Source organism: Melospiza melodia, chromosome 1 (genome assembly GCF_035770615.1).
Source record: "Melospiza melodia melodia isolate bMelMel2 chromosome 1, bMelMel2.pri, whole genome shotgun sequence".
Classification (NCBI taxonomy): Eukaryota; Metazoa; Chordata; class Aves; order Passeriformes; family Passerellidae; genus Melospiza; species Melospiza melodia.
In genome coordinates this window covers 151,083,622-151,095,676 of record NC_086194.1, presented here as the reverse complement: position 1 = coordinate 151,095,676, position 12,055 = coordinate 151,083,622, and the positions used below count along the sequence as shown (strand labels likewise).

Genomic DNA, 12,055 nt, shown 5'->3' with positions numbered 1-12,055 from the left:
GAGATTCCAAGTGCACATAAGCAAAAGAGAAAAAAACAAACTAGAGTAGTCATTCTTGCTCAGACATAATTGTGCTACTGCAGAGACTCAGAAGGTGACTCAAAGTTGTCTTGTGGGAATAGGGGCTATTCTGCAGAATACACCAGTGGAGTGCCACATGGGGATGGTTTACCACCCACAGAGAGCATTTTGAACCATTGGAGCTTTGTATTTCTCAGCAGACCACACTCTGGGGCTACTTTTAGAAAGATTGTTGGACTGTGTTGTACTTCTGTACTGTCTCCTCATTGTATATTTAGACTGGAAATTCTGCAGCTTCTGCTGCACTTTTTGATATCTCAACAGCCAACCTGTGCTAGGCATTTTACAACCAATTTTGAAGAGCTTGTTCCCTGTTCAAAGAGGATGTTTACAGCAGGGTTTGCTTGATCTTTCAGGAGCAACAGCAGGGTTTGCTTGATCTTTCAGGAGCATACCAGGGTAATCAGGCTGATATCTCAGTCTCTTGTGGAACCTTTCACTTGTCCCCTTTCTTTGGTCAGAGAAAGCTCAACACAGATGAATGCATGGAATAGAAGGAACATATAAAGAGTTAAATATTGTTGAGACAAGATTTGCTGTGTATTTGCTCTGTCCTTCCCTACAACCTATGCTATACATGCAGAATTAGATGCTGGCTGAGATAGGGAAAAGAAATAAAAGAGAAACAAAGTTCAGAGGTTACCTACAACCTCCTCACAATGTCTCCTAAGAAGAATACAGCACAGTCTTCCTACAAATTCAATTGTATTATTGAAAACTTGTCCTGAAATTAAGTTCAAAAAGTCCTCAGGTGGGGAAAAGCCCTTTTCCAGGAATCTGTTGTTTTCAAGAAAATGTGAATGGTATATCACACAGAAATTTCTGGTGTCACTGAGTGTGGATAGGGAGTTTTCTCTCTCCACCATTTATACATAAATGGGTGTATCAACAATTTAAAATCAGTCTCTAAAATGTCAGGCTACTTTATCATCTATAAGTGGAACTGCATGGTAGAGGGTGATATTCAGTAGAAAAGAAAGAGCATTGATATCCCTATTTTGAACTCCCTCCTCTTACTCTGCTGATTGCATGGACTTCTTGAAGCTCTTGTAGGTGCTGAAGCTATCCTTACTGAGTACCCCAAAACTCTTGGGTATTGCCTTCAAAAGCCTCTCTACTGCCTGATTAAAAGTACATGTTGTGTGTCATACAGTGTGAATATTAATTTTTTCCACTGAGCTGAATCAGCATCTTCCAAGATCTTTTAAAGGGCACAAAAAATTGAAAGAGAGTTTAAAATGCACAGCAAATTGAAAGAGAGGATTAATGTGTTTTATGGTAGCATGTGATTTGTGCTTAATTGGTAGTTAATGCATAGTTAGATGCATGTAAAGTCTGCAAGTTGGCTAAAAGATTATGGTCCTTAAACTGCCTACTCAGTGGCTTTTTAACTGAGATTCCTACTAAGAAAAGCCTGGGCACTAAGACTCTAACTTGAGTGAATCCCTGTTCTGGGAAATAGTAACTGCTTCTGAAGCTCCAATATTGCATTTTTACGTTCGGCTGGAGGAAAACATTTTCAGCTCCAGAGGAAAAGAGGGTCAGAAATTCATCCTACTCACTCTGGTCTTGTTCCAGATGTTAATTAAATACATCAAATAAGATATATGGTGTTTGAAGTTTGTTTAAAGACACTTTAATCAAAATGTTATTTTTGTATTTGAATTCTATCTCAGGTTCAGATTAACCTAAGTGCCAGTGAAGCAGGGCACCCCTTCACATCTCAGCTCCACACAAAACTCCTTTCAGCCAGGCTTAACAACTTGGGAATAAAACAGAGAGATATGAAAGACAAAAAGTAGAACAAAGAACACAGCCTTATTTTTAAAATCACAATTCCACCACATTCCAGAAATGCCCTGAAACTTAGAAGTAAAGGCAGACAAGGTGGCATGAATGCATATACAGGAAATTTAAACAGTACCAATATTTAGGTTTTCCCTCAAGTTCCCCAAATATCAAAATCTTTCCACTCTTGTTAATTCTGCACAATTATGACTTTCCCCTGACATGAAGTTAAAAATTATCTTTTGTTGCTGCACATTTTCAGTTTGGATTCAGTAGGATGATGGGGGACTTTCTCCCCTTTGAAAGTCACACAATTTATCTCCAGGAGCAGTTTTTCTACCACTAATTCATAATGCTATAAAAAGCCCAGTAACCCCAGTTTTCTGAGTAAGGGAGTAGCACAAACCAGATACTCACTGAATATACCAAAAAAGGCCAGCTCACTAAGTAATTCTGCACTTGTCTTGCTGTGAGCTCTTGAGGTACACTTGGAGCAAATGTGACCAACAAGTATATCCCTGTTATTGTCAGCGTTCCTCCTTTAAAGAAAAGGACACGTTACTTTGGCAATACAGTGCTTGGTAATCGTAGTTATACTTGACTTCCATCTGATCAGGAAATAGTTTCTAGAAGAAACTAGAGAATAGTTTTTATTAGGAAATAGTTTTAGAAGAAACTAGAAACAATTTAAACAGATCTATACTTAGTCAATTGGATTGCCTTGCATTTGTGGTCTTATCTAGTCTAATTTTTACTAAAGGCTCAAAGAATTTTGGAAATGTGAAAAAAAGTTGTCAGTAAAGCCATGTGAATTAGGGTTCCTATTCAGCAATTCAATTTCAAGTGTGTCACAAAGGAGAATTAATCCTTTGTATTTCCCCCAGGCACAAAGTTCATCACACAAACTTAGCCTAAACTGAAAGGACAAGTTTCCTACTAGTGCAGTCAGCTAGATGATTAACCAGTGTAAATAAACGTGACTGTGCCCAAGTCACTGTGGCCACAGAGATGTGCACAAGCCACCAACCTGCCCTGGAAGCATCAGATGCAACACACATGTGCCACTCCAGTGCTCAAGTGAAGCTGTCATGGGGCCAACATTCTGGCCACTCCCTGTTGCATTTCAGGGATCATCCTTTTATAAAACAGATCTATGAACTGTTTTATAAAAGGATGATTTGCAATAGACTGTTCAGCCACTAGGCTGCCAGGGCCCCATTTCAAGGCCGAACTTGCATTATTATGCTTTTAATAAAAATCTGCAAGTTCTGCCTTGTGGACATCTGCCTGTGACAAACACAGATGTTCGCTGAAGTATCAAGATAGAAGTGAAATGATCCCAAGATCATAAACTGTATTGGATTAAGGAAGACATTAGCTAATCAATTTTTCTTCAAGTAATCTTTAAAATTCTTGGTAAAGCTATAAATCGGTGAGGAATGCAGGGCTCAGGAATACAAAACAAAGCACATCCGGAGGGTTTTGTTGGCACTGCTATCTCAAACAGCTCCCTTGGAAAAGCAGAACTGTGTTATATTTATGTGCTTGCAAAACCATCACCATATTTCCCATTGTACAGCTCATTCTTATGGAATGTAGCAACATTGTTAAATCCATCTTGCAAAGTCAAACTCCCAGAAATAAAATAAATCAGCTGAATACCAGTTAAAGCAACACACAGTGTTTAAGGCCATAAGGGAAACATGATCAGTGAAGGGAGGGGGGGTTTGAATTTAGCAGCTGAGCTGGCAAACTTGGATTCCAAACCTAAATAAATCGTATATAGTATTCCTGGAACGATCCTGAACAGATCTCTCCAACACATTCATGAGAACAGCTGTCCTCACTACAGTTTGGACAATCAAGCCTAGATTTTAGGAGCCCACAGAAATATCAGGTGCCCTGCATCAGGTGCACTGTCCCAGCTGAGGTGGCTTGGTGTAAAGCCCAAACCCTGAAACCTGCTTTTCTCTCACTATTGCTGCATTCAAGGGGAGCAGTCTTGATATGCAAAAAAATCTTGGACACAGGCAAAAAGTTGTCAGGCTTTTACAGTGAAGACCACATTTCCCAGCTGAACACTTGACAATATGATTATTTGTTTTTTGAAGTGATAAAACTAAAACTAAAGGATAGTTATCACTTTAAATTGAGCTTGAATTTTTGTGCAATAGCTATGCAGTAGGAAAAAATATCTTATATTTGAATAAGTAACTCAATAACTTCCCTGATTTTATTAATTCTGTGTTGTACTCATAAAGATAATACTAAAGACAACCTCAGAGGCAAAAAAAGAAAATGGAAATAAATTTGAGCAATAAGGGCACATAAGGAATGAATTATGGTTATAAGAGCAGAGGATTTGGGAATACAGTCTTTTCCTCATGCATTGAAGATTCTCTTCCTTTTTATCACTTTTTCCCAATTTTGAAAGTATCTGCCTTGAAACACTTGCTTGGGAAAGTGGGAGTGTGAAGGTGGGGGGCTGTGTGAGAGTTACAGCTTGCTAAGCATATGGCAGCACACATGTCTAAATTAGCAAATGCTTACTTACCCAATATATCAGCAGTCCTCATGGTCTTCTTTAGGAAAAAGACAGAAATAAATGCACTACCTAGAAGAGATATATAAAGATTTTTATAAATATACATATATTTGTTAGAATATCAAGTGCTACTGCAGAAACCTGCCCTGGGACAAGTTTAAATATATCTCATGGGTGTTGTTGTTGCACCATACCACGATATAAAGAGCCAGCAGTCCACTCCTGCAAGCCACCAAAACTCACTTTCTGTAAGATTTCAGATGTATCCAGCAGGCTCTTACATGGTTGAAAAGATGCAATGCCCTTCTTATTTCCCACCCAGGGGCACTGCTTGAACTGTTCTGATTCAGTCATGTGTGGAAATGTCAGGAAAACTGGGCACTGATCAACCTTACTGTTTCACTGCCCGTTTGGCTACCAAGTCACTGTATGGACGTGCTCAAGGCAAATTGCATCATAGAGCAATAAAATTCTGCTTCTTTAGTCTTCAATGTATTAGAAGCTTATAAGCAAAGTAACAGCAGCACAATTGAGAAGAAGAAAGTCACTGCAAGAACGTAGTATTTAGTATGAGCTAAGTGGTCATGATGTCTGCAGACAAACAGGGAGAAACCCCACACACGTACGGGAACACTCTCCATGGTCTTTCACAGTGACTTGCGCTGAGGAAGGAGAAAACTGTGAGTCCTAGAAATGATTTCCTGTTTTCTGGGAAACACTTTCTCTTGCTCAGCTCTTGCATCTGACCCCTGCCAGCTCCTAGTCCTGCCTCCTCAGGATAGGCAGCAGTGGGGATGAGCAGCAGCAGTGGTTAGGGCAGGTTTTGTGGTTAGCAGCTCAGTGGGGACATGTGCTGGAGAGGAAGGAAGGAATGGCTTTGAACTTAGGATGGATGAGACTGGGAGACATGGCTCTAGCCCAGCACACAACAGCTACCTCTAAAAAGAAGAAAAAGAGGCTGGATAAAAGAGATGAGTAAAGTCCTCTGTGAGAGGTGCATCAGCAATGCTAGATTCATTCAGAAACCCCAAAGAAAGAAAGACTGCTCAGGAGGAACAGTGAAGGAACACATTGAAACAGTCATGGGATGCTGCTACAAGAGCTCTCTACTTGTCTACAGCATGGTTTATTCTTGAAATAACAGTTCAGCATTTTACAACTATCTTTGCCTCTTTATTGTTCTCATGGAAAACTTAATTTGTGGTTAGCTAGTAGATGTACTCTAGAAAAATCTAGAGAGGTTCATACCAAGAGGTAAACAGAGAACTGGAATTCAGCATCAGGCCTCTGTTTTCCAGTCAGTAGAAAATCAGAGAGAGCAGAAGTCATAAAATTAAACTGTAGCAAGAGTGATGGGGAGCTGTGCACACGAATAAGCACAATAAAAGGATCTTCAACTGAAAATGCCTCACTGAAATTAGGTTGCCTGATATGGTTTTCTTTATTCAATTTTACAGGGATGACTTTGCTGAAGACACTGAAGGTATCCAGGCAACACTGGCAATAGAAGAGCTACCTAGGTTTAGAAAAAAGGGACAAAAACTGGTAAAGAAGCACTATCCAAGATAGTGCAGGAATTAATTACTGCTCTGTCTCCCTGCTCTCACAGCTTTTACAAATCCCACCTCAAACCACTCACCTAGATAGTCTCTGTCACAGCAAAGAGCTGCTGCTTAAAGCACAGATACCTCAGTTATTTTTTTGCTGTTCTTTTTGTTCGTTTGTTTGTTTTGAGTACCCCATGTCTGGACTCTCTGCCTTTAGCAGAGGTCTAGTAAATGCAATTCCACTGTTGGCATCCAATCTGGGGTAAGATGAGTTATGCCCCAATGCCAGCTTACAGGGATCCCAGCCTCTGAGGCTGGCAGTGGGCACAAGGAGCTGCTGGAATGCAGCCAGGTGATGAAACTTGTCCCTCTGCTTTAATAATGCATTCAAATGCAGCAAGCCCTGTCTCCAGATAGCTGGTATTGCACCAAAGATCATGAGCTTAACAGAATCTATGTATAATTAATACTCTATGAGGAAGAGTAATATGTAGAGGAATCTAAAAATAGGAGAGGTTTTAAGGACACATATTAGACCATCTGGGAGTAGAGAAAAAGCTGCAGCAGGAAGGGAGGCACAACATCAAGGTGAATGAGGCCCAGGAGATACTCTGAACACACAACACAGCTGTCTCTGGGGTAAGCTGCCAATGCTCCAGTTGCACTCAAGTGAAGAAGAAAAGGAAATGGGGTAAATAAAAGAGAATAAGCAGAGAACAGTTGCACAGATCTGATGAGATGCTAGAAGACATACATGACTGATGAGAAGCCTCACAAACTCTGGCTGTTACCTCCAGAACTAAACTTTAGGTAAGTTATGGTAGCATGGCCAAGAGAATGTGATATTTTAATTTGACTTTTGTTAGTTTTCTGGGGTCTAAGCTCCCAGGTTTGACCATGGGGTATTCTTCCATATTCTTCAGTTTTTGAGGTAGGCTTGAATCAGATTAAAGCAAAGAATCCCAGAGCTGATTGTCTTGTTGCAGATGGGCCAAGAAGGAGGAGTACAAAAGGAGCCTTGGGAATGTAGGCTGGTGTTTGCCAGTTTTGCCTTCTGCTGGCTTTGCAGCCTTTTCTGGCTGGCAGGACAAATGACAGACATCAAAGTGCTCCCCAGGAGCCCAGTGAGGAATCCAGAGCCCTCCCAGCTGCTCTGCTCCTCCTCCTGACTCCTCTGTGCTCCCACTCACAACCCTGGGTGCCCTCAGTTGCTCAGGACATTGACTCCTCCCAAGGAGGCAGCTTAGGCTCTGTGCCAGAGGCCAACACAAACTCTCTGCTCTGCTCTCTGCAGGGAGGCCTCCAAGCTGATCCTGCTTTGAGCAGGGGCTTGGGTTAGGCACTTCTGGGGTTCCTTCCAACCTGAGTTCTCCTAGGACTTGTGGACTCTTTGCAGGAGAGCACGTGGGCATCCAGAGGCTGATAACTAGGCCTACCAGATATATGAATATAAGCCCTTGCTGTATCCCAAATGCAGACCTGCTGAAACTCCCCAGACTCTCCTCTCCTTTCCTACCCTCCCTCAGACCACAGGTGAGGTGTCTTGCATCTTCCCACATCTCCTCCTCTCTACCAGTGATGTTCTACCCCCATACTTTCCTCCTAGCCCATTTCCCCTTGATTTCACCCCATCACCACAGTGTAAGTTTAATTCCCTACCACTCAGCCCAAATTTTTCCTTTCCCATGCCAGAGCTCTTTTGCTCTTCCTTCACAAAAACTGTGCTTCCTCCTCCTCCACCATTATACTGTTGTGAGAAATAAACTATTGAACATTATGTTTCAGTCTGTGAGTGAATAGACTGAGGAACTCGGGCAATTGCTGTGCTGAAAAGTATGAATACATCTTTGCAAATTTTTTTTTGTTTGCTTTCTTTCTTTAAAAAAAACATAGTTATAGAAATTGAGATGTGTGTCAAAGTGAGGAATAGTTTCCTTCTTGCTGGTTTTTTTTGTGTTTTTTTTTTTTTTTTTAATTGGTTAGCAATAGAATACAACAATACAGAAACCCAGACAAGAAATCTTGTCAAAGCTGGCAGTAGCTTGGGAACAAAACAAGCAATTTATCATTGTTCTGAAGCCTTGCTGGTTTTGAACCATTGGCTTTGGGAATGCAACACATGGACAGCCCCAGGCCTGGATTATCAGCCTTCAAGACATCAAGGCATCCTTGGCATCTGAGAAGACTTGTGTACTTTTGGGTGAATTAGAATAATTTTTTAGCTTTTTCACTAATTATTAAGGTAAAATTTCCAAAAGTAGGCAGAGATCCAGCTCCCATTCCCAGTGACAATCGTAGCCTGCTAGATGAAGAGAAGGGCAGAAAATCTGTAGATGATCTGTTAAGGATTAAACATCACAGAACCAGCACATCCTAAGGTAATCCTTGAGTTTGTTTCATGCCTTGATTGCATGCTTGCATTAATATCCATAATTTGAGAAGTAAATAGGTCCTTTAAAATGCTTGTATCCACATGACAGAGCCTTTGTTAATGCTCATGAAATTAAAATGGAAAATATGATTTGACACTACATCAAAATCATGATAAATAAAAACTGTTGGGTGGAAAAGGGGGGAAAAGTTTTGTACAGGAACTTAATTGTTATCTAAAAATCTTCATCTTTTCATACATCAGCATAAACCAGGCTGATTTGCATTCATTATTGAATGAATATATTAATTATATATTGAATGATCATATATTCACATATATTGAATTAATGTGTACTCATTGCAGTGTGTGAACTTCAATGTAAATTGAAAAAAACGATAAAAAGATTTGAGTTTTTTTATGGTATGCAATTAAGTGACTTGAGGAATGGCTGTAATGGTGCTACACATAGCTCAGTCAGCTGCTTATTCTCTTAGGAGAGTGATCATTCACAATTATCTCCATATGTAGGTTTTCTCCAGCACAAATAAAAATAAAAAGCCGTGTGATGTGTGGGTTCTGCCACTAGCAGACAATGAATGGTGAGAATCCAGCTCACAAAATAACTCCTCTGCTTCCTAGACATGAAAGCTGCAGTTAGGATTGGGTTGTCTTTGTTTCTTTAAGAAAGGGATAACACACAACAGAAGTAAAAGACAGAAAACACATAGTGATTCATGGTATGTATTCTGTGTATTTTGTCCAATCCAGCCATAAAAAACTCAAGTGTGTGTACATGATTTATTTTTCCTATGCAAAACTATTTCACTATAATTCACTATTGAGATGTTTTCCCAATACTCAGGCCGTTTATGAATATGATCTTTTTACCTCTTGTTTTTACTGTCTAATTTTACACTAAATAGTTTTTGTAACAATTGTTCATAACAGTTATATACATATATCTGTTCATAACAGTTAATAACAATGTTATTATATTCTTTCTTTTCCTCTTTTCAGTTTCTAGATGAGCTTTATGCACTATTTAAAAAGACTAATGCTCTCCTTACAAATGCAAAGACTGCTTGCACTACTGTCTTCTCCAACAATTAAAAAAAAAAAATCCACAAAATTTCATATTTGCTTTAAATGTTAATTCTCTTAAGCTTGACAGATTCAGTCAGGTAAAGGCATTTAAACTCACCCATGCAGAAGAACACTTCACCAGTGGTCTGGATGAAATACCAAGGGAAGAGAACTAGATATGACTCGAAGACTATTGCACCTCTCTCAGTTTGTGCAACAATATTTCACTTTGAGACCAAGCATTTACTCTGTATTATGCAATTTAAGGGTGTGCTTCCATCTAATCAAGCAGTTTAAGTTCACCCAGTTGATTTTGCCCTAAATCATTTGAGCAGTGCTCCAGTTATGAGGATGCAGTTGCTGGCAGTCACATCCCAAGATGTGACCTCAGAATATGCTTTATGTGAACAGACTCTCAGCCTGTCTTCCAAGCTGAAGGGATTCAGGACCCTCTCAGTACTGAAAACTTGAAGATGCTTCAATCCATCCCCAAACAGAAGCTATTGTGGTCTGCCACACAGTCAGCAAAATCTGGAGAGACGATGAGTTACACAGTGCATTTAATTGCTGCAGCTCAAATGGCACCTGGGAACAAATTCATTACATCTAATTGACTTCTAAAACCTATTCTTAGTTTATATGATGGAGATTAATGCTGCACTGAATACAAAGAAAGACATTACATGTACCTCTTGACAGCTGTCTTGCACACTGACCCTGTAACATTCCTAACACGATCAAAGATTAGTACTGGAAAAGTGGTGAACAAAACATGAAACATTTTTTCCCATCTGAGAAACTGCTCAAAAGAGAGACCATTAAGGTGAGCTTAATTCTGGAACCTGGATTATAGGACATTCACACTGCAGAGAGAAGGAAAAACCCTGAATATCCTTTTTTTTTGCTTTTTCTAGACAAGTACAAATCAAGTATTTTAAAGAAGAGTTTAGTGAATGCTTCCTAGGTATCATTAGCAACAGAGTCCTCAGAATTCCAAGTTCTTGGGCCACAAAGATGTAACATTACAGTGTGCAGGAGAAATCCATTTCTACAAGAGTATCTCAGAATCTTCCTAAAGTATCTCAGGAATATAACTTTTCAAAGCCTGAAGCCTCCCACTGCTGTTTACAGGAGCATATAAAAATGCAAAGGGATCTTAACAATGTCAGGCTGGGTGAGGCAAGTGTAAAACAACTCCCCACAGAATGGTCAACACTGCAGAAGAAATGGTCTCCAATGCCACTGACTCTTCCTCACCTTTCCCATCCCCAAGTCATTTCTGCAGGCAAAAGCAAGATGATGAGCTAAAAACCACTGCAACCTAAAATTACCCAAGCTACGTGTAAAACATGAGCTGTACTTTTTAAGTATAGGAAGTTTCTTAATGATCACATCAAACATGTATTACTCCTCCACTTTTAAATTAAAAATTTACTAATTTCTCTTCTTGAAGAAAACAACTGCTGTCTTCTCAAACTATTTAAAACCCTGAACAGATGTAGAGCTTGCATCATCGCAACCACACACAGAAATACTTCCACTGTGTAAGAAGAAAAATATATAGTTTTTCTCTCTTAATTCTAAAAAAAAAAAAATAAAAAAAAAAAATTCAATCTCTCGGCACCACGCCAATTCATGATCTTTGGTGCTCTATTCTTTTAAAAACAAGACACTGGAACAATCCAGCTCAATAGAAAAAGGCACAAAGTTTTCACTATTTAATTGATACCAGGTTAAGTGCAACATCCAGTTGGATGTAGTTAAATGTGGTGGCAGAGCATAATAGATGTTGGCTCCATCTATTTTAAGATGCTTCCCGTCTCAGAAGTCTGGATATGTATGATGGGTACAGCCCAAATCCATTCTGGGCAGAGACTCCAGTCTGCCTTCTCCTCCTCCAAACCCTGGTTTCCAAGCAAAGGAAACTCCCTGCAAACCCAGAGACCTGCAGAGAATCCCCTGGATGCCTGGATGTACTGCAAAGCACATTTCTCCCCAGCATACCATATGTCCTGCATTTCCAACGGCACTGAGAGTCAGCCCTTACCATATGGACATGTTGACACTGAATTTGAGAACAAAATGCTTCTCAGAAGGTTGGACTTGGGGTTCAGGTATGCATTTGGAGTTTGTTATCAAGTACTTAATTTGTTCATTAAAAAAATTTAATTTATGAAAGACATTCAACAATACCACAAAAAAACCTGTGAGCTACACTCTGCAAAGGCCACTCCCACCACTTAAAAGTGGTCACAACTTAATGAGAAAACTATTTCTTGATCTTTTAAACTGGAAAACCTGCTGCCTAAACTACCCTTGGTGCAGGTGCTAGCAGATGATGCACACATGACTTGGGCAGTTCGTCACTGCCCTAAATGATGAACTCTTTTAAAATTGAGGGGATGCTCTCTCTCTGGCTTTAATTTCAGAAGACAGGAATGTATCTTGTATTAGGAAGTGTTACTGGGAAGTTATTGCTGTAATTGACTGTCTGCATGATTTTTACTTGCTCTTCCTCAAGGGAATGTTTGCTAGACTAAATAAAATTTCAGATATTTCTATTGTTTGGGCTGTGAAATGGACACTGTCAGCTGATTTATGGGAATGGAATATAAGATATTAAAGTGCTTTCTGGGA

At 39.7% G+C, this 12,055-nt stretch overlaps 1 protein-coding gene across 2 annotated transcripts in view; it reads right to left on the bottom strand.

Annotated features, from left to right (window-relative positions):
- Positions 1–12,055, bottom strand: part of NIPAL2 (NIPA like domain containing 2) — a 49,711-nt gene that overhangs the window by 14,035 nt on the left and 23,621 nt on the right. For both annotated transcript variants that reach the window (XM_063171916.1, XM_063171923.1), the window contains exons 4-5: positions 4,424–4,483; positions 2,287–2,408 (exon numbers count right to left, since the gene is read on the bottom strand). In XM_063171916.1, coding sequence (XP_063027986.1) covers positions 2,287–2,408; positions 4,424–4,483 — 182 coding nt within the window. The remainder of the gene's footprint in view (positions 1–2,286; positions 2,409–4,423; positions 4,484–12,055) is intronic.